We start from the raw sequence: 26896 nt of genomic DNA on the forward strand, positions 1-26896 counted from the left end.
GCAAAGCTCCATTCTGATTGGTGATTAAAGTGAAGATATCATGTAATTGACCAATCAGAGGCAATGTTAGATCGGCAGGTAGTGCTCAGTGATTGATGATGATCACAACTGATTAACTGAATGATTGGCCTAACTGGTTTGACAGATTTCTTCCAAAAATTGAACTTACCCATTCCCCTTCTTGGGCAAACTTGTACAAATTATAGTGTTGATCCATCCCTTGTTGCTGTATTAATATTGCAATCAATCCATTGAAATACAACATAAATGTTTTCTTACTACTTGACAATTTACACAAACACTTGAAAAATATTACTTAGAATTACAATTTTGCTTTGGGTTGCTTAAATCGGAAAGATATTACCCAGGGGGCCATTCAATTTTCACAGTGTACACATGGACAGCGTTCAAATTTTGGTTGTCCGCCGTTGCCGGGACAACTAAAAAGTCACCGGACAACCAAAAATATGATTCGGTTGTCCATCGGACAACCATAAATCTAGCCAAAAGTCACATTTGTAGGCCTACAGACAACCAAAAACTTAGACGGACAACCAGAAATTGTAAATCTGGTTGTCCGTGGGACAACCATATATTTTTCCTAAATTCGAACACTGCACATGGATGGCCAGATATTTTCAAAACATACCCAAAACAGGATTTACCCTTTTGAGCAAAATGCACCCCTAAACAGGAATTTAGGGAAGTTTCATAACAAATTTGTGGCAAATTTTACCCCCTGAACAGGATACGATTGTACATACCTAAAAGATACCCAAAGCATTATTTTATCTGTGAGGTACCCTTACAGGTTTTTGATAAAATAAACCCTTACAGTACTTTTTTTTCCTCTAATTTTCTAATATTTATGTTTAGGTGATGGTATTGATGCAAAACATGCCAGGGAAACAAGCTTTGAGAAAAAGCGGGATCCTTAAAATTACCCCTAAATGCACCAACTAGAGGTTTAAAAATAACCCTTTTCTTGAAAACAGGCATTTTAGACCCCCTACATGTGATTCCCACGATTCACATTCATTCTCTGAGACGGACCTTTTATTCACATTTGCTGGCCACGTATGTGTACACTTTGAAACTTGAGTGGTCCGCCCCGGACCGGGAGATATTATAACATTTTATCACCATTTTGTGAGATATCCAAGTTGACAGATTTAACTTTAACTCTGTAAAAAAACCAAGACAATTAATGTAAATTATTGAAACCAATAAACATGTTGTCTTACCCCTTGCTGCTGGGCCAATAGTTGCTGGCGTTGACGTTCTTGCATGAGCTGATATAGATGCTGCTGCTGTTGTGGATCCTGTTGTTGCTGTATTCCTTGACCCTGCTGTTGCTGCCAGCGATTTTGGAATGGCTGTTGCTGTTGTTGTTGCTGCTGTTGTTGTTGCTGTTGTTGTTGCCCCTGTGGTTGTCTCTGTTGACCATAATAATTCTGAAATTACAATAACAAATAAGGACGTTTAAATCAAAGTGCAGATTACATTACCTATTTACTGTCAACTAAAAATGGAGAAATTGCAGCTCCCCATCAAGAGGGATCTATAACAATTATATATAGGCTGATTAAATAGTTGGGTGTAAATTGCTATTCTCTGTGTCTACTGCTAGTGCTGTATCATGTCAAATTCAACAGCCTTGTTGTTTGCCATTGTCTGCTTCAATAGCAAATAGATTTTATACTTGTTTCAAAAATCTGGGTTTTTGATGAATTTTGGAGTGTTCTTTTTCACTGAATAAGCTAATAAGCTTTCTCATCATTTTGCAGCATTTTCTTTTACCAGCGCCTGTGGTTCATTTAGCACAATTCATTCTTTTGCAAACAATTAGACATGGATTATGACCTGCTCTACAGTTTATTATGTTGTGAAGTGTTGAGCACAGGAGTCCTGCTTAAGATTATTAGAGAACATTTTACGCAATTCTTTTTAATAATTTTAGATTTGGTTAAGATTCCCTCCCTCCCTATTTAACAAACCAAATTCAGAAATTAGTTAATAAAGGTTCATTAACACAAATCAATTTACGCATGGAAACCCCAACCAAGGCAATGTAAAATGTTTTAAATCAGTCTTGCATGAGTGATTTTCACAGATTTTGCATGAGTGATTTTCACAAATTTTGCATTGACTTTCACTGATTTTGCATGAGTGATATCACAGATTTTGCATGAGTGATTTTCACAAATTTGCATTGACTTTCACTGATTTTGCATGAGTGATTTTCACAGATTTTGCATGAGTGATTTTCACAGATTTTGCATGAGTGATTTTCACAAATTTTGCATGAGTGATTTTCACAAATTTTGCATTGACTTTCACTGATTTTGCATGAGTGATCGCAGATTTTGCATGAGTGGTTTTCACAGATTTTGCATGAGTGATTTTCACAGATTTTGCATTGACTTTCACTGATTTTGCATGAGTGATATCACAGATATTGCATGAGTGGTTTTCACAAATTTTGCATTGACTTTCACTGATTTTGCATGAGTGATATCACAGATTTTGCATGAGTGATTTTCACAGATTTTGCATTGACTTTCACTGATTTTGCATGAGTGATATCACAGATTTTGCATGAGCGATTATCACAGATATTGCATGGGTGATTTTCACAGATTTTGCACGTTCATGTTGGTAGCAATTATAACTCACAATTGCTAAAAGTACAACTCCTTATGACTTGAAAATGTTGCTTGATAATGCATGGATAAATTTATGGTTGCTTTTATTATAATCATTTGCAGTAAACCTTTGACGAGCGCATATTTTAAGCATACATCGCGTACTGACTGCGTTGGACGCACTTGTCTCTGATTGGCTGCTGAGGCGATCTGCCGTTGCCGAGTGGAAATTTATGAATGAACTACGCGTTGTTAGCTCAGAATTTACAACATCACGGTAGTCGCGCTTGTCAAAGGTTTACTGCAAAATATTATACCGTATTCATTCCAATAAGCACCCAGGGCGCTTAACAAAGTCATTTTGCGTGGGCGCTTATTTTTTACCTGGTTTACCTAATTTTTTTCGTAAGGGGCGTTTATTAGAGACAAATTGACGTAGGTTATAAAAGGGTCCTGAGACGTTCTAGTAGCTTTTCTGATACAGAAAATGTATTGCAAGTTTACACAGGACTTGTAGTCCTCCAGCTATTTCACTGTATCAACGTCTACCTGTCACTTCAACATAAATGGTACCCTTTAGCAAATTGAAAATACCCTGGGTGGGCGCTTATTGGGGCATGGGCGCTTATTGGAATGAATACGGTACTTTATTTTCATTCAACTTCATTCTGCAACTAAAATTAGAACTTTTGGCTCCTTTTCCAAACTTCTATAAGTTAAATGCACATAATGGAGAGTCTAGATGTGAATGTATGTATTGCAAAAATATGGCCAATGTTATGGCAAACAGCTATGTTTAAATGCTGCATATTGTATTTACATACATGTATGTTGGCCCTCTCATGTAAATATCCAGTATTTACTTTGTTCATTACCAGCACACAGTTCAGTTTATTGAGTTGGGAGTACGTGTAGACCAAAAACTAACAGTAACACTTGGATTTTTTCACTGAACACAGACACAATCCAATATACAAACAATGGATGGAAAACTGCAATTTATCAATTGTGTTACATGCTGTTGCAACATAAAAATGTAATGCTAACAAAAAAATACAAAATAAATTATAGATTGAGAATAAATATTATGCAATAGCTATGGAAGGCTTCTATGAAAGATGATATCTTGACGCAACTAACTCTCATTCTGGATGTAGTATATCACTACTATACGAGTGACAAACAATCTGCTCCAGTGGCACAGACCAAGACAGACAGGCACCCATACTCATGCAGGTATATTTGTGTGTCTGTGAGACTTGGGTGACTTTTCTTGTGTCTTTTTGACCCGACCGACATGTGACGGACGCCTGACGGACCTCTTGTGTGTCTTTTTTTCCCATCTTGTGTGTCTTTGTTGTTGTTGTCACTGGTTGTTGCTTGTGTGCCTTTTTCAATGCCCTTGAAAATGACCTCTACACCCCCTCTATACCCCCCTGCAAGATCTTACTTCTGTGCCTAGACACACAAGAAAAAATTGACACACAAGCTAGTATTGTACACAAAAAAAGGCACACAAGCATGCCCTCGTGAGAACAGGTAGACAGACAGAGTGATAGAGCCACAGACACAAAGCCAGAGAATCCTTGACATAAGCTTTTGGTACATCCTGGTAAGTGGTTGTATGGCGTGTTTGGATTTGGCTTTTCACTTCATAACAACATGATCTTGATGTAAATACACCCTGGATCTCCATTCATACTTGCCGGAATCAAGCAACCTCTTCGCAAAATATGCAGACAGAGATAAACATTGCTTACTTGCTGCTTAACCCCATGAGAACTACCTGCCTATTGGTCAAAAAGAAGTTTTCATTATCAATTGGACCAATCAGCAACATTGTTAGAATAATATCACTAACCAAAAAATAAGGGGTGAATTATTTGCAATGCTCCATTCTGATTGGTGATTAAAATGAAGATATTATGTAATTGACCAATCAGAGGCAATGTTAGATCGGCAGGTAGTGCTCAGGAGATTAATGAAATGTTTGAATGAACAACTTATACAATGTATACACATTAGGCAAAACTTGTAATGACATCTGATTCAATGTTGCTTGCTACATCGTTAGCAGTGAGGAATGACTTCATATTAAGTCTGGTAATGATGCATGATTGCATGACCTTTCACATTCCAAAAGTCTTGGTACAATAAAAGCGGTGAAGATAATGAAGTAATGATGGTAGTATCATACTTGTATCTTGCCACATATTACCTCCAGTGTGTCTTCACATGTCTCTTTCTGAGCCTTCAAATTGCTCATTTCAATCTGTAGTTCTATGATCTCTTCATTCTGAGTCTGGCATTCACATTCCAAGTCGTCATTCACAATCCCTTCTTTTATTTGTTGCTCCAATCTAACAATATCTGAAGTTTGCTCTTCATGGGCTTTCACACACCGCTCTAAGGCGGATGATAATGTTTCATGATGACCTGCCTTTTCTTGATGATTTCCAATTTCTGCTTTCAAGCTATTGATTTCAGCTTGCATTTCTATTATAGCGGTGCTCCGTTCCAAATTGGCATCTTCGCAATCTTGTAAATTTCTCTCTAGCAAGGCATTCTGTTCTGTCTGTTGATCCTGTCTCATACATGTATAATAAAAGTCAGAATACTAGTTTGTGTTTGATGTCACCTGGCTATCAAACTCAGAGATGTTTATTAGCGATTTGTCATGTTGGTTGAAATTACTGATCACAGAGGAAAAACACTGTGCTCTGTTTTGCACCTCCAAACATTTTATGTGCTACAAACTAAGTAAGGGCCGTGGGGGTTTGATTAACAGGAGGATCAGACATAAACTAGTATCTTTATTTCTTACGTTTATTATAGTGTTTGCTTAAAAAGTTACCTTTTTCAGAGTTTTGGTTAGCAGCGACGTAGCTTGCGACACCATCACAGAGTCTTCATTCAGCGGCAGTGTTTACAATTCTCCGGTCACCTGACCACCAGATGGGTGGTCAAGTGTCAGCAGATCATTGTACATGTAGATGGCGGGCAGGTCGTATCCGGCATCAATGTTGAGTGTAGGTTTTAGTGTCTATATCTTCCAAGAACTTTCTGTTCCAGAAATGATCCTCCCTGCCGATGATTTCCACAATGCCATACTGATGTCATATTTGTTATCAGCTTTGTGGTCACCGACTGCTGTTCGTGGGATGGTGGTTCTAGTGTGTTCTTTGAACCGGGTGCCTAGAGTTCTACTTGTCTCGCCAACATAAGTGTTCTCACATTCGGGGTAGCTGATTTTATAAATTACACCACATTTGTTGGAGGTTGGGGTGGTCAGGTAACCGGAGGATTGTAAACACTACGCTGAATGAAGAAGACACTGTGATGGTGTCGCAAGCTGCTAACAAAGACTCTGAAAAAGGTAACTTTTTAAGCAAATGTCAAAATGACAAGAGTCCAATATCAGTATCCATGCTGCTGTTTATTATTAATAGTGGTTTTGTAAGCCAGCTCTGTTATCTGCAGAAATTATTATGAAACATGTGAGGCTAGTTTGTTTGTTTTTACAATGCCCATACCTATTAGGGCTCATATTGAAATTCCCTTACATCCGTTTTATGACCGAGCTTTCCTGAGGCGATCGCTTAGCGAGGGGAATCCTGACTTCTTTCTGTGTGAAAACGTGGTAGGGTATTTCAATATGAGCCCTTACAACTACTTCAACTGCATTTTGAGATGTTGCAATCCTTTTACTACCAGCGACATTGTCTTGTGATTGAATCAGTCTCGTCATACATGTACAAATTTTCTTAGAAAGTCCGAAATTTGGCTATAATCTGAGAATCCATTCTCCAACTATATTTGTGCAAATCTAGGTAAATTCTTGTAATTACATTACTTTTGCACAGTTAGTTACATGGAAAAATCAAAAGATTCTCAAGAAATCCATTTGCCAAAATCCCTATGGTTTTGAAAAGTATGTAGTGATATTCTGACCTAAAGGTCCTTCTTCAGAAGCTGCAATGATGTATTTCATGGACTCTGATATGTTTATCCTTCTTCATGGAGGATAATTCTTTCACAATATGACTAGGACAACAATATGTGGGGTTTTTTTGTTCAATCTGACTGCCCAATGCTTCGTGCAATTCATGTGCGCTGCATGCAAACCTTTGTACTCATGTTTTAAGAATAAGATGCACATTCATTGCTCAATGATGTGATTCATCAAAAACACCACTCTGTACACATCATGAAAGTGAATCAGTTGACACTTTTTCAATCTGTTAATTTCCAACCTGAGTACAATGCCTTGTGCAATCCATGTGTGCTGAGTGCAACCTTTTGCACTCACGTTTTAAGAATATGGCCATCATTGATCAATGTCTTTCACCACTCTGTACACATTATGAAAGCGAATCAGTTGACATTATATTTTCAATCGGTCAATTTCCAATCTGAGTGCAATGTATTGTGCAATCCATGTGTGCTGAGTGCAACTTTTTGCACTCACATTTTAAGCAAGATGCTCATCATTGATCAATGATGTCATTCACCAAAGAACACTACTCTGCACACATCATACAAGTTTAAATCAGTTGACATTACAATCTGTTAATTTCCAATCTGAGTGCAATGCCTTGTGCAATCCGTGCGTGTTGAGTGCAACTTTTTGCACTCACGTTTTAAGAATACGATGACCATCATTTATCAATGATATCAATCACCAAACACCACTCTGCACACATCATGCAAGTTTAAATCAGATGACATTACAATCTGTTAATTCCAATCTGAGTGCAATGCCTTGTGCAATCCATGTGTGCTGAGTGCAATCTTATAAACTCACATTTTAAGTATAACTTAAGATACTCATCATTGATCAATGATGTCAATCACCAAACACCACTATGCACACATCATGCAAGTTTAAATCAGATGACATTACAATCTGTTAATTCCAATCTGAGTGCAATGCCTTGTGCAATCCATGTGTGCTGAGTGCAATCTTTTGCACTCACATTTTAAGAATACGATGACCATCATTTATCAATGATGTCAATCATCAAAAAACACTACTCTGCACACATCATGCAAGTTTAAATCAGATGACATTACAATCTGTTAATTCCAATCTGAGTGCAATGCCTTGTGCAATCCGTGTGTGTTGAGTGCAATCTTTTGCACTCACGTTTTAAGAATACAATGACCATCATTTAACAATGATGTCAATCATCAAAAAACACCACTCTGCACACATCATGCAAGTTTAAATCAGATGACATTACAATCTGTTAATTCCAATCTGAGTGCAATGCCTTGTGCAATCCATGTGTGCTGAGTGCAATCTTTTGCACTCACATTGTAAGAATAAGATGCCCATTCATTGATCAACAATGTCATTCACCAAAACAAGAGCGGTTTTTGCACCGCAAACTGCTGGACCGAGCTAATCCTATCCAGTTGACCACATATGACCTTTGACCTCGGTTGACTTCTGTCTGATGACCTTTGACCTCGGATGACATTAATTAATTTATAATTTTTTATTCAATTATTTTATGTTTTATTTATTTAACTGATTATACGCTTTCTTTCTTCATTCAAAGGGTTAATATAATGCGTCCCTATTGCACAAAATTGATTTGGCAAGTTGCCACATATATGTCCTAACCTGTTAGCCACACAGCTGCACTGAATTGAAGCTCACTTGCATCTTTTGCCATGGGAGGGGGAGGGGGGGGGTAGAAAATAGATGCAACAGGCAGCCATCCACACAGACAACCATGACTATTTGGATGGTAACATACATGTAAGCCCCACATATGTGTGGGGCCAAAAAAAAGTCCATTGTCTCACACTTTCTGTCAGTCAGACCTAAATATTTATCATTTGCTTACCTGTAGTTGTTGTTGACAAGTCTGGAATTGCATCTGTAGTCTTTCTACCTGTGTTTTATAGCCTTGTACCATCCCCTCTAATTGCTGTGTCTGCTCAGAGGCTGTATGTAGATTGTCGGTTAGTACTTTCTGTTGCTCGTGAAGATCTTGTATCATACGATCCTTTTCACTTAGCGTGTTCTTTTGCAACACCTCGTGTGTCATTTTTAATTGCTCATATTGCTCTGCAGGAACAAATGGTAGGAAGAGGTCAGGTGTTATTTTTGTGAATATTTCATCTTTATCCGCAAATGATCCAGAATATAACAAATATGTTTGGTAACATACCCAAATTTGTGCACATAAAGAAAGCTCATTTTACACAATAACTTCTTTAAAAAGTGTTATCATGTTTAGATTACAAGTATTTCTACTATCTCGACAATTTTATCCCAATGCCCAACATAAATATGTCCTATTAACATATGTTACGTTTAGATCTTCTTCATGAGCCAAATGACAACCTGGAACAAAATTTATTGAACATTTAGGATTTGAACCTGGGACCTTCAGTGCACAAATGTACTGGTCACACATCAGGTCAGAGATGCTGTTTTTAATGCCATTGATGGAAGAACAGGTCTGCACAAATAGCCTGTGATATGATTGAAGCTACACTGGTGTTGGTTGCAATCAACATTTAGTCTGGCCAACCAGCACACAATGTCTTGCCAACTGCATGGAAATGGAGAAAATTTTACTTTTGTTCCTCAAAATAGCTGCAAATATGACAATATTTCAACCAGCATTTTAATTTACGCTATCTGCAGCACTGAAACAAATGAAGTGCAGGCAATCTTGTTTGAATCACATTGGATGAAAACTTACAAAAGCACTCTACTGTGACATGAATTTCAATTAATTTATCTGTACTATGCATAGACATTAACATTGTGGTCTTTGAAAGTTTATCATTCCATCCCGCCACATCAATAAATTTGTGTTACCATGGCAACATGTTGATTCTTTGGACTATTTTTCTTATGTGTGAAAGTAGTCTATAACTTACTTGTTTTTATTTAAAGAACATAAACTAAGAATCCATAAAATAGACAGGTACCGGTACAGAGCTACAATTCAAAAGGTCTATCAAAATTCTGTCCCACCACAAACGGGAATTTTGGCAGTTCTTGGGGGATAATGGATTTGGGAATGGATTATATTGGCATTGACACATCTCTACATGACTACATGTATATGTCCCTTTAAATTATTCTGTTCCCCCACCATCAGTTAATGCATAAGAAACTCACCTTTTTGGTCTGCTAAAAGTTTTATAGTTTGTGTTGCATTTAATTTCTCTTTTTCCTGAAACAAGGTAGAGAAACATAATTATTAAAGTACAATTTATAGAGATTTCTATAAGTGTGTGGGGTGTGTGTGTGTCCTTGTTTGCCTGAATTTACCAAAGCACACACTTACACCATCACATCAAAACCAACCACTTGGCTTCAAAAATGAAAATGGAGATTTAAACACTGGGATGAACTGCTGTTGTTTAGCTTTAAAATGACACCTTACTTGTTGAAATCAGATATAGTAAAAATGTTTTATGAGCCAAAATAAGCTCAAATTTCTTTTTATTTCCTTTATATTTTCTCATCGTCTTTCATTGTTATCTGCCAATGACGCCAGCTGCAAAGTGGTCGGTTTTGATGTGATGGGTCATATAATCATCTAATACTGTCTAATACTGTCTGGGTCATATAATCATCTAATACTGTCCATGAAACCATAATTTGCACCTGTTACCATGCCACATCACAACTCATGATGCATGTAGGCATCACTTTTTGCATGTCATTACCACACTTTAGTGTAAACACAATTATTGACTGAAAAATGATAATCTACACCATCTGTTCCCTAATGAGAGAATATTAAATATGGTATTAAATTCCTCAGATGGACGCAACAAAAGCTACACCATAAAATATATATGTACACGTATTATACAAGACAAACACATTGTGCAATTCTGGTTCAATACTGCATGCTAGCCATTGTTATGTTAGAATCATACAAGTGTAAGCATACATTATTATGACAGTATGATATAACTTGACCTGGTGTTCAGTGATGGCAAACTAAAGTACCCTACCTCCAAACTCACACCGCTACAAAATATACAATGTACATGCTCCAAACTAATCATATATAATAACTAACTATCCTTTCTGACTTTCACAAAACATTACAGCCTGGGCGCCTCCCTTCATCGGGGAAGAACAGGCAATACATAGGGCACCTTCAAACAAACCAATCTTACGGTGTTAGGGTTAATGATATTTTTTTTAATTTCATAAATTGGAACAGATTCTTCCTAGGAAATGTTGCTTCTTTTCAACAGAGATTGTAGGAAATGTTGCTTTCTCTCATTAGAAATTCTCATCTTTTGAATGAATGAATGAATGAATAGGCATGTTTATAAAGCGCATTTCGTCAAAATGACCCCAATGCGCTGTACAAAAATCTTACACTACAACTTAAAACTACACATAATAGTGAAACGGATGTGCCTTGGCCTACAAATATAAATATGGACTAAATATGGTAGCGTGAAAGTCCCAAAGGATCGATGTGAAATATAGGCCTAAATGTCAGGATCATGAATAGCATAAATACCTGGTCGTTAATTATGAAAATGGTTGTAAGATTGATTGTGATTTGCCACGGATTGTGAATTAATTGATTTAAGTAACTTAATTAAAGAAATGAGATCAATAAAGGTGACTCATGACAACATATAAAATTATCAATATTATATTGTACTGGTTTCCCAGCGTAAACTATAAGCTTCACAATGCACAACAATATATTCAATATTCACGTATCAAGTTTACAATTCCAATCTCATTACTGAAATTATCAGCAAAATAACGACATTATTTAATCATTAAAACCAGTCACTTCATCCTGTAAAAGTCACGAGTGCATCGGCATAAAAGCTTAAATCATCGTGGGTTTGTTTACAAATAAACAGCTGATTAGTAACTGCTGTAATTTCCCACGCTCAAATTGATGATGAAAATTAGAGTATCGGACTCTATCGCCGATCTCTCAAATACATTTATTATATTATTTATTTATTAAAAGGCCGACGTATTATTGATTAGAAAATCGTGACAATTAATGAGATGAATTAACTAAAGAAATTAATGATTTATGTATTATCGACGATGCGTATTTTATTTATCTGACTGAACTCACTGAAGTTAAAAATAGAAAAGCCAAAAACCTGATCACGCCATAAGCGAGAACTCACTCGGAATTAATCCGCCCTTACTGAGTCTCCGTGATCCAAAAGTATACAAAAATTACAAGTAAATTAATAAGCACATTTCTAGTCAGATATTATTTTAAATACGAATCATTACGAATTATTACAACACTCACGTAGCTGATCCTAAAAAGGATCAGCGAATCTAGTATCAGAATGTCCGAGTGCCGAAGTGCGAGTTGCAAGACATGAAAAACACGTCCACCCGGTACAAAGCCTGGGCCGCAACTCACCCGTTCCAAAACAACACGATCGGCATTTCATTTCTATATCGCGCCAAGTAATTAGGTCGCGCAATTTATGTCTGCGCTGCGCCTGCAAAGCAAGCACGCGATACCTAAGCAAAAGAAATAAAGATTTAAATGACTAGATTATAAAATATGATAAACATATGATTAGCGCTGCCGAAGTTTAAATGATGGTTTTCAATATTAGCAATAGTAGGCCTACTGAGGTGCCTACTGGGGGTTCCGTTACATTACCCCCTTCTAAGAAAACATTTTGTCCTCAAAATACGAGGTAATATTGAAAAGATATATACATATAAAAAAATAGACACCAGTTATCAGACTATAGATCTACTGTCACATTATACAAAACCAAGTCCTACATCACAATTACCAGTAATGCCATTCCTGAGCAAAGGAATCCACCATTATCCAATCTCATCTCCGGAATCAGGACTATTTACGGACATCCAACATCATAATGTCACTGGATAGCAAATCTACAGTCATCTCCTGGTTCATCGTAAATTACATTGACATTCAGATATAATTTTTAAGCTTACCAAAAAAATAAGACAACAGTATAAAAAGTCATGAAGAATGAGAGTTAATAAGTGCTTACGTTAACTTTCTGGGTAAACCATCAACTCAGTTGAATTTCGTTAAATGCACACGAGAACTGTATCCAGAATTATGAAATACACGGATGATTGAAACAATAATAAAACAGTTCATGCACAAATTATTTCCAATGTTTACATGCACGCAAAATGTTTGAGCTGCTACTGACAGCCCGTATCCCATAAGCAGGAACTACTTTCGGCGTTTTTAGAATTTGCAAAATTGAGCAGCCAAAATAATGAATTCTGGTACGAATTCTGATTCTCACATCCACATAAACACATTTTTAAACGTGTTTGCAAAACCGGTGATAATTTATAAGAAACTCTCCTTTCATGGTGAGGAATAGCACATATTTTAAACATGTGAGATAATTTTATCTCCAGAAACATTTAATTTGCGCTATTTACCTTGGAAACAAACATGTACAGTTGTAAACATGTACACACATGTGCGTCAGCATGAAGAGTTCGTCGCACACGTACATGTCATTTCATTCATTGAATCAGCTGTTCGCCAAACAAAACATTTGAAAATCGATAATGAACTGTCAAAACAGTTGTACGATATTTACAATAGAAATGTACCGACTGTTGTGGCGAGCAATTAAATTTTTACATCAACAAATTTGCATGGTTGATGTTCAACCATAATAATTTAAAGATTTCCAGCAATGTTTTCCAGCCAGGATTATAATTTTATAAACAACAAAAATGCGAAATTTTCAACACTGCTTGATGACGTCCATCCATGTCTCTGTGGAATATTATAATGTCTCTCTGTGTAAACGTTGACTGACTACAGAATGGTATTTTAACATGGTGAAACATTGAAGACTGAAAGGTAAAGTGGTGACAAATTAATGCAATTGTGTCTACAGTTTATGCAGACATGCATGACATGTAAGCTTATAAAATACAAATTCATTTCATCAAGCAATATAAAAAGGTTTATCCATCCTTCCTGGTTGATGATGACTGTCACTGTGTCAGGGCAGGCTGTGTCCAATCTTGAAACTGTCAATCTTCAGGTAGGAACTGTATAACTGGAACACTTGCACTGAAGTTGTAATCTCCTTCGCCAATGTCTTTGACTTCGTCGTTGTCTTCGTTGCCACTCCAATGCACTTCTATCAGGAATTACACAACACAAGAAGAAATTATTTAAGCTCATGAGTTCTGCAATTAAATGATAAATTGTTCTTGTTCTTGGTAGTTTCCTCTTCTGCTTGCAGTTGTAGTGCATGGCTTGTAGATGCTTTATTTAGAGTTCTCAGTTTTTGAGGTTTCCACAGTAATTTTAAAATGTCTGTGAAAATGTCTGTGAGAATGAGTCGAGAACAGCCTGCTTTCAAACTTCGTCTTCATAGATTGAGTCGGTAGAACTGGTCGAACATCCATCTGGAAACATCACACCATCGTTGTCGCCTGGTAGTTTTAAACATCTGATGCCAGTGAGGTGCCACATGAATGTCGAAAGTAATTTTGGTTTGTTACTTTCTGTATTCTATGACAATATCTGAGGGTTTTATGTCTGCTGTAGTGTTAGATTAGAGAGTTCTTGACTCTCTTGATGAGTCAGCGGACACCTCAAATTTCAGTTTAGTCTGCTCAATCGCATAATGTATGCTTTGTTGTGTCCATACAACAGGTCTATGGCTATGCATACAAAATTACACTGAAGCCATGTAGCTTCAGTCATTTTTAGAGCAGCAGTATTATACAGGTAAGTTAAATTACCATTTGCAATCAAATTATTGCAAGTTTTGGTGTACAATGAAAATCTTGTACAAATCTGATGAGGTTAAATTATAAAATACATTGTTCTTGTTGTTTTTGAACAATATTGTTTGTTCAAAAGCATTTTATACTTTTGAACTGCATCATACCAAATCAAAAGAAAAATCATGCCATTACCGGGGCCCTCGGTAAGTGCACTCTTCAACCTTTGATTTGCTATTAATTAATTATAGTGACAATTCTTAACATGAAATACATCATGAAACTCGTGCTACTTTCCACATGTGAAGTCACTAAACCTCTTTTCATTATTTCTTGTGGTGACAATTCTTAACATGGTTTGAGGTGTAACCATGAAACTCGTGTAACTGCGCATGTTACACATGTGAAGCCACCAAATGTTTCATCAAATTAACGGATAGCTCGCCTGTTCCAGGCTCGCCTTTGAGCTGAAGGAGATTTTCTCTTTGCTCGTTCAGGAGTTATTTGTACCTGATTTATTTCCTTCGAAATGTCATCTATCATGTCAATAATTGTTTTGTCAATGATAGTTTTTGACTCTACATGTACATGACATTTTCTGAGTTCTTCAGCCTTGTAAAAGACTCAGTTTCCACTGCTATTTGTATCATGGCATTAAAAGAGGCAGGTTTGGCATGTAAAATGTTCAGTCTTACCCGGCTATCTTGTATTGCATTTACAAAGTATTTCTTTGCCAATGCTTGTGTGGAAGAATCCGGCATTGTAGGAAAGACTATTTTAACCATTGTGCGAATATCATGAGCCAGATCAGGTAAAGTTTCATTAGGATTTCTGACTCTATTATTTAATTTCATCCAAAATAATTCTTCCTGGTTTTCATGACCAAACCTTAGGTTCAAGGAAGTTACCAGTGATTGGAAGTTGTGTCTTTTTGAAACGTTCACGTCACTTAATACTCCCTGTGCCGTACCTCTTAAATTTGCAGCTAAATGCATAGCTTTATCATAATCGTTCCAATTATAGTATTCTGCTATCAGTTCGAATTGTAGCAGGTAATTGGACCATGATGTTGTACCATCATATTTATCTAGTTTGATGTCAGGCTTGTTTGGTGCATGCTCATAGTCATTAGACTGAGAGTGTGCAGTGGCTTCACTGAATGATGCCATGTTATCCTGCTTGTTACTATTTTGGTACTTTGAAGCCGACACATTTGGATCACTGAAACGAGCCTCAGTCAACATTTTGACAATGCATTCTATAGCTGCTTCAATCTGACCAACTTTACTGTGTAAAGAGGCTATGTGCCATTGTTCATGCTTTTCTTGCATGTCTGAGTCCGAAGACTCGTTGCAATTGGCAGTGGTGACTGTCATGGCATTAGTTCAATTTTCTTGACTTCAGCCAAATTATTTGACAGATTCTGTATGCTCTTGGCATGAAGGGTTTGACCTGCTTATTTACAGTATTGTCGTCAAATGCCCTTAACTTTGTGTCAAGTCGGTATCAAAGAACACCTCATTGTGATCTCGATTCCGATTTTCAAGTTTCGAGTCACGTGTCGACTTTCGAAGTTGATTTTCGAGTTTCGAAGTTGTTGAGGTTAATTGCTCTTTAACATGAGGTTTTTATGCTTAACTTATTGATCCATCGTTTAAATCTCCTTGATCCTTTACTAACACTATTTGTAGCCAATTTTATAATAATGCAGGTCGAAAATCTGATAAAAAGACTTTCTATCCCACCGCTGCCACCAAATGAAACGGATGTGCCTTGGCCTACAAATATAAATATGGACTAAATATGGTAGCGTGAAAGTCCCAAAGGATCGATGTGAAATATAGGCCTAAATGTCAGGATCATGAATAGCATAAATACCTGGTCGTTAATTATGAAAATGGTTGTAAGATTGATTGTGATTTGCCACGGATTGTGAATTAATTGATTTAAGTAACTTAATTAAAGAAATGAGATCAATAAAGGTGACTCATGACAACATATAAAATTATCAATATTATATTGTACTGGTTTCCCAGCGTAAACTATAAGCTTCACAATGCACAACAATATATTCAATATTCACGTATCAAGTTTACAATTCCAATCTCATTACTGAAATTATCAGCAAAATAACGACATTATTTAATCATTAAAACCAGTCACTTCATCCTGTAAAAGTCACGAGTGCATCGGCATAAAAGCTTAAATCATCGTGGGTTTGTTTACAAATAAACAGCTGATTAGTAACTGCTGTAATTTCCCACGCTCAAATTGATGATGAAAATTAGAGTATCGGACTCTATCGCCGATCTCTCAAATACATTTATTATATTATTTATTTATTAAAAGGCCGACGTATTGATTAGAAAATCGTGACAATTAATGAGATGAATTAACTAAAGAAATTAATGATTTATGTATTATCGACGATGCGTATTTTATTTATCTGACTGAACTCACTGAAGTTAAAAATAGAAAAGCCAAAAACCTGATCACGCCATAAGCGAGAACTCACTCGAAATTAATCCGCCCTTACTGAGTCTCCGTGATCCAAAAGTATACAAAAATTACAAGTAAATTAATAAGCACATTTCTAGTCAGATATTATTTTAAATACGAATCATTACTTAATTATTACAACACTCACGTAGCTGATCCTAAAAAGGATCAGCGAATCTAGTATCAGAATGTCCGAGTGCGAAGTGCGAGTTGCAAGACATGAAAAACACGTCCACCCGGTACAAAGCCTGGGCAAGCAACTCACCCGCTCCAAAACAACACGATCGGCATTTCATTTCTATATCGCGCAAGTAATTAGGTCGCGCAATTTGCGTACGCGCTGCGCCTGCAAAGCAAGCACGCGATACCTAAGCAAAAGAAATAAAGATTTAAATGACTAGATTATAAAATATGATAAACATATGATTAGCGCTGCCGAAGTTTAAATGATGGTTTTCAATATTAGCAATAGTAGGCCTACTGAGGTGCCTACTGGGGGTTCCGTTACAATAGTAGATACTTACTAAAGTTTCTAATAAAGCATTTTTATCATTCATAGCTAATAGTAGCCTTTCAGCTATGTCAGAATTTTCTCGTTTAGTCAATTCTGTCTCCTTATCACACGTCTCCTTCTGTTGTCTGAGATTGGTATTGGCATGGTTAGCATCAGCAATCTGACTCTGTAAGGCTTCACTTCTCTTCTCTAGATGTACCTGAAAGCAGAAATAATAAAAACCATGCTAGTTAAAGGCCCATTCAGTGATTTGCTCATCCGGACGATCATAAAAATCATCAAAATTCAGATGTTGGTACCTTTGTCATTGTCATAGATGTGCTAACATAGCCTGCGAGTGATTCAGCCGAAATGCGTGTGTATAGGACAAAATAAGACATTTTACACGAATTTAGATGTGTATTTGAATGGCGCTTCAACTTTGTCAGTACTGCTGTTTTCTTCGTTTTTTGCCAAATTTGTCATTTCAAAAATACCAAATGACAATTTGAATGACTTATCCTTCACTTTTAAGCAATTTATAAACAATTTGATTTTTTTTCACTAGCGCTGGGATCACTGAATGGGTCTTTAAGCTGACATGTTCAGTCCTTAAATTTGTATTTTCCAAATTTTGAAGATATAGTCCTTTCATCACTTCCTTTCCAAAAATATATACTTTCGTATTTCCTGCCAAATGCTTTTTAAGGTTGTGGGATATCGTTGGCTACAATATTTTTGCATATATATCATAATGGCAATAATTCGCTATGCTTTCAACAGTGTACTTACCACTTAAATATATGATGTATAGCAATTTTCATATTCTTGAAAATACTAAAAATGCAATGCGCGACCCTAAAGTAGTAGTCGCTAATCCATAACGGCGACATACAATATTAACAGTAGTGCGATCAGAATTTCCAAAGTAATAAATTCACTAATTTGAAAGTACATTTTATGAAATCTTAGATACCATCTAAAACATACTTGCATTTAGTCCATCTTAATTAAATCCTGAGGCTGAATCTCAAAGCATGCCGGCGCATCAGTAAAATCATGCACATTGTCCTCTTTGAAAATCGTTTTTTATGTTTTTTTAACAAAAGGGAAAATAAAATTCCTATGCACAAAATGCTTGCCACAAAGCCAGTACTGACACATAAATAATAACAACAACAACAACAACAACGATAACAACAACAACAACAACAACAACAACAACAACAACAACAACAACAACAATAAAAATAGCCCATGTGATTTGTTTATCCATACATAGGGGGGTTGAAAAGTTTTGAAAATTGAAGGTCCATGAATCCAATTGAAACCATTTGGTGCATCATTTTTACACTTTCGTTCCGGGTCTTTAAAAACAGGACACATAATTTCAGGATAAATTACTACAAATTTGAACCAAGGCAAGGAAGCTTACTTTAAAAAAAAAAGTTTAGGGCAACAATGACATGGTAAATGAAACAGTCCTTGAGTTATTACCAAAAAGGTCAATGGATATTACATTTCTTGGTGTACACAGGGTCAGAATTTCGGCGAGAATCCGCGAATCGATTCTCATTAACAGATTTGCGTGAATCAAGTTGATTCTTGCAAACTTTTGTAGTTTACACAGAAGTTGATTGGCAAGAATCCAATGATTCCTGCAAATTTATTCTGCAAGAATCAAGATTGATTCTCGCACTGTGAAACAAAATTCTGACCCTGGTGTACATTTGAAATGTAATTTCTGGTCTTTGTTCATGGACTTCATGTCATTCCAATAATTGAAACTCACGGCTCTGCCCTGAAGTTTTAGTTGCCCTAAGAAGTGCTGTGTACATGTGTTGCTGCGGTTTAGTTTACATTCACAATGTCATCGGAACGAAGAAATCTTTGCTATACAAATGATTGCAAATTTATACACATTTGTAATCATTTTTCACCACAAAATATGATATGAAAACACAGGTAAGCAACATAGGAATATATCAGGCATGAGATTGAGTAATTCTCAAAAAAGAGGAAAATGGCGACTAGAGTGTCGCCCCTTAGGAGTGGGTGGGGGTCGAGGGCTAAAATCCCTGAAGCCAGAGGGTTTCTACACATTTTACACTACAGGAGACACCATTTTTGAGGGGCAATTACAACCAAATGGATTAAAAAATAAGATTATTTTGAGAAAACAAGCCTAGATAACAGCCTTGAAGAATATCTATGTAAAATTCTTCAAGGCTGTTATCTTGGCTTGTTTTCTCAAAATTATATACCGTAAAATATGCAAATTAGGTACATGTACCTAAGCCCAGGCAATTTTAGCAGATTTAGCACGCCAAAATAGGCCATTTTTGACATAAAAACCTGTTTTAAACTATACAAGTGGATATTCATACGTAGTGGTAGTTAAACTATTTTGAAAAAATGCTTCCTTCATCATAAAAAAAAGTGGTTTTTAATGTTCAGTTTCCTGTACGAAGTATTTTTTAAACTTTTGCACTGACTTCATTACATGATCTATGCATCTGACTTACACTATAAGCATAATGTAAAACTAACAAGTAGACCGCCTAACGTGTCGTACATGTACGCTATTTTGTGCGGTCTATATTGCAAGGAGATCACTGGCTTGTACAACGCTATTTTGTGTGGTTTGCATAATTCATTGACCTACAATTTACCAATAGACTAATTTGCAGTCAACAGGATTTTTACCGTTTTTGTTGTTGTCGTTTTGGGGAAATTATCGCACAAACGAACTACCCCCATTCACGCTGTACGAAGTTAGAAATAAAGGATCCAATTAGCACGCCAGGCGCCACTAAGCATGCAAAGTGCATAGCATCGTGCTGCTCATTAAATATTCATGAACCCAACACGTCATAAACATGTGGTCTTATTCGCCCAATCAGAATCGTTGCAATTGACCTGATATGGTTTTTTTTTTATGAATGAATTTATGACCTTTACAGGGCTCAGACATATGCATATTCATTTATTTTGTAATATTCAAGATGGCTGCTCGGCCCTGGCAATGACAGAATGAAAATCAATGGTTCCGTTTGGTAAATATTGCCGTTTGAAAATGGACTTTTTTCTGGCGTCAAACGAATAAATATATCAATGACTGAAGAAAATTCAAATTTCATTTATCTGTAATTTTGGTTACCGTATAATTTTTGTTGGACATGGTATATTTTTTTCTGACTTAGCTGGAAGCTTATTTCAAGTGGTCATGATGAATTTTACTGAGGAGGATACAGTTTTTCAACGGAGACGGACAATATGCATGAGGTGTTTTTTTATTTTACCAAATTTTACAAAAATTTCACAGATCCTACGCACACGAATCGTCAGTTCTGTGCATGTGATGTCATGCAGTGGGTGCGTGGGGCAGTGCTAGGAAATTTGCATAATTTTAACGTAAGAAGTTTGATTGTGTATCGGACTGTTCTGATTTTTACAACTTTTATTTTTTTAAAGTAAAAATCAGAACAAATCCTATTGTATTCCGAAAGAAATTCCTGTAATCATCTTCAATGATACCCTGAGTAAAGATAAACACTTGTGCTGAGCATCAAATTGGTCACTTATCGCTCACTGTTCAAAATGTGACATCTACACCAATTACAGTCCCTGAAACTGTCTACTTTTTAGCCGACCTCAATTCCGAAACATTTAGTGATAGTTAAAAATGCGATCCCCAACCCTTTGGTTACCTTTGGGCGAATTTGCAGAAATCTCCATGAGTCTCCGTGTCTGAAATTCCCCGGTACAAACATCGAAAATGTTGCATTTCTCAGTCCCGTGATGATACTATATCCGCATCCCTGTTTTCATACATGAATATGCATATCTCTGACCCCTGTAAGGTCAAAAAACGTGGCGTTGATTTCAACCAATCCGATTCACCGATTGTGACCTTTTCATGAATATTTAATAAGCAGCTTGATACTGACGTCCTATCTGAGGTGACAGCAGGCCTCCAGAAAATTTTCTGCTGTCTGGGAACTTAATGACAAGTGCTGAAAATTTTCTGTGAAATAGCTGAAATAGGCCTATGTGCGCGTAGCGAACATCACGAGCGCCGGCCTTGAAATCCTAACGGCGGGGTCCAGGGCCCGCTTAAGGGCCCTGGAAGCTCTCAGGGTTTAGATGCTCTCTCGTGCAATCTGAGCCTTATTTTGGAACAGTTTTCTATAAAAATTTACATCCTTTTTCACAAAAAAACACAATTTAAAATTTCAAAGTATTACTGTCAAAACTCAAAACAATTTTTTATTTATTTTTTAACATTTTTTAGAAGTATTTTGCAACTTTGAAGAACCACTGAACCTATTCTGAAGGGTTAGGATTATTCACAGATAATTTGAAAAAAAAAATGGAAAAAAATTTACAGTTTGTTATCCTTAATATGCAAACCATTAACTTGTGTTTACCTCTTCATCTATCACATATTATAAATGCATGGAAAACCAATGCATCTATAATATGTGATAGATTTTTTTCTGATTTTTTAAAATTTTTTTAAAATTAACTGTGAATGATCCTGAAGTTTCATAATAGGTCCAGTGGTTCTCCAAATCTCCAAGGTCGCCTTTTTTTTTTTTTTTGCAATTTTTTTTCTGTGACCTCTGTGACCTTTCTGGGAACGCGGTTTTTGGAGGCCTGGGTGACAGGAGGCAGCAGATACCATTTTGGTCAACTGAACTCGACTCGTGCGTTCCTTTGGTTGACATAAATCGAACAAAATTTTCAATAACGGGTAATAGTAGGATTTCTATTTTTTTATTAATGAAGTTACCGTACTTGTAGTTTTGAGGAATGACAAAGTTGTTTTTGGAAACTTAGATGTTTGTTTCAACTGATGATATAGGATCGCAAGGTGAGTGAATTCGTGAAGAGATTTGCTTGTTTGAGTGGTAGTAGGATACGGGACGTAGGCTAGTCCTCTGTGTTTGACCGGCTCCGACATCTCAATTCACGCGGAATTATTCGTACCTGCTAACCAGACAGCAATACTACGTATTGCTGTATGGAACCATATGCCTGGTCGAGCACCCTCACAGACCCGAACGGAGTGAGGGTGTTTGGTATATCCCCCATGTTTCAAATACATGGATGGCCAGCATAATGGCCCGCAATTTTAAGCTTTATGAGAAGCCTATTTTAGTTGCAAAATGAGAACACAGAGTGGCTTATCTTTAACCCACATTCTCAATCTCAAATTATCAAAAGATCATAAATTTAATTTCTTGAAACGTGCCGGCGAAACGATTTGTTTACAAGTAACAATCCTTGTTCCGACACCGATACCGTTCATTCGGCAAACCATGTGATCACTCAGGTGAACTAGGATTGGACGATCGATTGCGTTAAATTTTATCCAGGTTACCGGGCCATACCTAATGGCGATACTCGCATCTTGGAAATATTTTTCAACCACGTTGCAAAATGATCGGAAATACACCATCAAGGCAACTCGATCGGTAAGCATCATTGAAACTAAGCAATATTTAGTATTTCTTCTTTTGATTTTTTCGATAAAATTGTAGTTTACAGTTTTGATTAGTTTGATGATGATGGATTTAAAAACCAGTCCACTAGTACTACGTTGTAATTGACAGTTTGACAGTTCCGCCGGAGGATAATGTGAATCCATAAGATGTGGCGATCAATTTCACGATTAAAATCTTTCCTTTGGGGCGATTTCCATTTCTTGCTATCATTTAAAGCCTGAAAGCATCAATACTAAAGATAGGCTATCAGTCGCTTGTGCAGATATATGTTTTAAACATTGGATTCCATTTCTTGTTTATTGTGATTTGTTCACTGTATGGAAAAGCCTGTTCGGTTGTATCTTGTATTGGTTGTATTTCCTACGTATGGAACCAGACATACTTGCTTCAATGATCTTGTCCCCTTTTTTCTGTAATGATAATGACACAATGCCATAATATAAAGGATACTAAATTGATTTAAAAAATGATACCCCTCCCCCCCCCCCCCAATTTGACATTACAACCCGGGATTACAATTAATACATAACGTTCTATGTTCACGTTCATCAATTGTGAACATTTACAATTATGGAAACTAAATAACTAATGATCCGTTTTTTAATGTGTTCTGCATGCATAATTTAGTATGATATAAATTGCGTTGCACTAGCTTTATCCCATACCGTTGTGCAGAGCTACGGAGCAGGGGTAGCGTTTTAATAGGGATAACCATCAAAATTTTATGTTGCCCCTATTGCTACAAAATATTGTGTTCTGGATAGAACTCATCAATAGAAGTATTTTGGTGGTTAAATGGTCAAAATCGGTCAAAAACTTTTCAATTATGAATTTTCAAAGTTTCCCATTCTGACCGGTCATTGGAGCGAAATAAAATGACAAGGTCCAAAAATATCAATTGGGAGCAAAATTGGCATAAGCATATATTTACCTTTATATATTTCTTTATTTTAACATATGCAAACATGAAACAAGCATATTGTGAAAGTATCAAAGGGGTTTCTTATGAAATGGCACTTTACTAGTCAATGGCATAAATTATTTTTTCAAACCGAGGAATTGAAATCATGCATTTAGAGAACATTTTGCCAAAAATCATCCAAGATGGCTGATATGGCACAAAATCAAAATTGCACTAAGTCCAGGTAAACTTTTCTTTTTTTTCACAACCAAAAATTTCAATGTTATTGGGTTTAATATGACCAATTAGTAGGTGTATGCAAATTAAATCTTAAGTGTCATTGAAGGTCATTGACTCATTCACAACAATAGGTTATCCACTTCACTCATCATGCTCATGTGTGACTTCTAACAAAAGGTGCTGGTTCCCGTAGTATTCCTCATTCAAAACAATTCAATACATGACCTCGGAGTTACCTGCATGACTTTCATGGGCTATTTTGAAACAGTTATGGTTGCACATTCAGGTACTTCTTTTGAAAGTTCTAAACAAGGTATAGCCAGCAGCAAGTTGTATATGGTATAGGCCTAAATATAAGAAAACGTTTAGGGTTGAAATCAGGTGAAAAATACATCAAATGGGCACGAAACTTCACATTTATGTTCAGAAAGGTGTCTTCTTAGCCTGATTCGAAAGGAGTATGGAAATTCCAAAGGGAAGCTGGTGATTTAATTTGTAACTCGAGATCTACGTGTTCAATTTTTTTTCCTTTTTACAGAGGGTATGATAGAGGTATTACTGGCAACTCTGCCAAATTACAGCTCAGTAGGCCACGTTTTTCACCTGAAATTATTGACATGAATATTTTGTGCCATTCTTGAGCAGGGCTGAACTCAGCCACTGGCAATTAAGCGCACTGTGGCGATGGACCAATTTTGACTCGACCTTACAGGAAAATGAAATAAGTTATGTTGCTGTAATTTGCAAGATAGTTACAAAATATAATTGGCATTAACTTCCCCAATTTTTACAGACAAATATTGAAAAATAAAAGAATGAGATCAATTTAGAAATGTCTGTGCAAGCAGTGCACAGTTGAGCTCCCTGCATGTCTATGGGAGTGTTCTAATCAAGTTGATGGTTCATTGGTCATCCCTTGTTTTAAGGGTAGATGCGGTATTGGTGGTCGAAGCAGCCAAAATAAATCGATTTTCATTGTCTAAATCAATACATTATTGAAACATAACACTTTGATGTTTTGCAAAAGGTCATTCTACAAATCATATGCTTTAAAAACGTGCTTAATTTATTGTTGTTAATGAGTTATGTACTTTTTGCAAAAGTGTTGTTGTTTCAGCCCTCTTTACAACATAACTCAAGAACCACAGGACCTACAAAAGTATATCTGTGATATTTGAATTCTTCTACACACTCGCTAAGAATTGAGCAATGCAATTTTTGCCAACGCTCACTACCATTCGCAAGATGCTGTGAACTACCAAATCACAACAGTTCAAGATTGTGTATAGCCTTAAGGGGTCTTGGGGTCCAGGACTAGACGTTCGCTTTTCGTATCTCTTTCCTTGTTGTTAAGGTATAACGTTGAGGAGATAGGAACATGTACCGTCATCCGGGACCTACTCTGCCATGTTTGGCTGAGTAACGGCAGTACATGAACACGGTCTTTTGTGCCTATGTAAATTAGTCATTGTGTAAAGCTGTGTTTATACCCATGGGTTGCTCATCATCAGACTGAATCCTTGACCGAGTGTCAATATAGGCTTACGTGTCGCTTTTGAAAAACAGCGATTCATGCGCATGCTCAGCAGGCAAATACGACGGCGATTTAGTACACTGATCATGCGTGCGATTCAGATTTCTGCAAAAGCGATTGAGTATAAATGCGTCTTTAGAAATGACTGGCGATTGTGTGTTCTCAAGTGGGTTTTATCATGTTAATTAGTGACCTGACACACATTTGTATTGGTTCGATCAAGCATTGATTTTTTGTACTGGATCGTCCAAGCATCTCCAACAAATTTTTCAATGTAAGTGCCTCTGGCCCTAGTGGAAGTAAAAACGGATACTATGGCCAGAGGACTAGGGCTAGTCCAGGACTCCTTGATTTGGCAGGTCCCCGTGATTTGGACCCCTTAATTTTGTGCGTCTGTGTAGAATTAGATGCCTGGACCCCTTTATTTGCCAATTTGGACCCCTGGACTCAGCAGGTCACCGCTAACCCTGCTACGGAGTATGGTCTGGATTCCCTACCTACCTAACATGCCTAATAATATGCAGAGGCACTTACATTTCCACCAACATGCAAGAAACCTTGGTAGATTGTGTTCCTTCCAAAATGTCTACCACTCGCTTCAACCAGCCGTGGATCAATATTTTTAAAAAAGGCGATAAACACAAACCAGAGAACTACCGTCCCATATCATTAACTTCCATCATCTGTAAGCTCATGGAACATATCCTTCACAGCCAGATAATACACCATCTTGATGAACATGGTATACTTACCAGTAAGCAATTTGGCTTCAGGAAGAGGCATTCGTGTGAGTCTCAGCTTCTGCTTACCATCCAAGACCTGGCCGAGGGCCTTCGCGATAAAGAACAAGTTGATGCCATCCTACTAGATTTTTCCAAGGCCTTCGACCGGGTTCCCCACGAACGACTCCTACTGAAACTCCACCATGTCGGCGTGCGCGGACATCTCCTGTCCTGGATTCGTGACTTCAGGTAAAAAGAGCTGCACATCAGAGGTCACATCTGGCGTCCCACAGGGGACAGTGCTAGGTCCCCTCCTCTTTTTGGTTTTTATAAACGACCTACCAGAAGCCGTCACATCCAACATACGTCTTTTTGCCGACGATGCACTCTTGTATCGACCAATCAGATCGGACCATGATGCTTCTGCCCTTCAGGATGACCTGGCTCGTCTTCAGACATGGGAGAAGACATGGCAGATGGCTTTCAACCCAGACAAGTGCGAGGTGCTTGAATTACCAACAAGAAGAAAGTTGTTAACGCCCAGTATTCTATCCATGGAACAACTCTCCGCACCGTTGATGAAGCCAAATACTTAGGTGTCACCATTCA

The 26896-nt window shown here is 37.0% G+C and overlaps 1 protein-coding gene across 5 annotated transcripts in view; it reads right to left on the reverse strand.

Moving 5' to 3' along the window:
- LOC140158760 (uncharacterized) overlaps positions 1-26896 on the reverse strand; it is a 48554-nt gene that overhangs the window by 20663 nt on the left and 995 nt on the right. For all 5 annotated transcript variants that reach the window (XM_072181972.1, XM_072181970.1, XM_072181971.1 and 2 more), the window contains exons 2-5: positions 17412-17600; positions 9793-9847; positions 8501-8724; positions 1245-1454 (exon numbers count right to left, since the gene is read on the reverse strand). In XM_072181972.1, coding sequence (XP_072038073.1) covers positions 1245-1454; positions 8501-8724; positions 9793-9847; positions 17412-17600 — 678 coding nt within the window. The remainder of the gene's footprint in view (positions 1-1244; positions 1455-8500; positions 8725-9792; positions 9848-17411; positions 17601-26896) is intronic.

The sequence above is a fragment of the Amphiura filiformis genome, chromosome 8, assembly GCF_039555335.1.
Source record: "Amphiura filiformis chromosome 8, Afil_fr2py, whole genome shotgun sequence".
Taxonomy (NCBI): Eukaryota; Metazoa; Echinodermata; class Ophiuroidea; order Amphilepidida; family Amphiuridae; genus Amphiura; species Amphiura filiformis.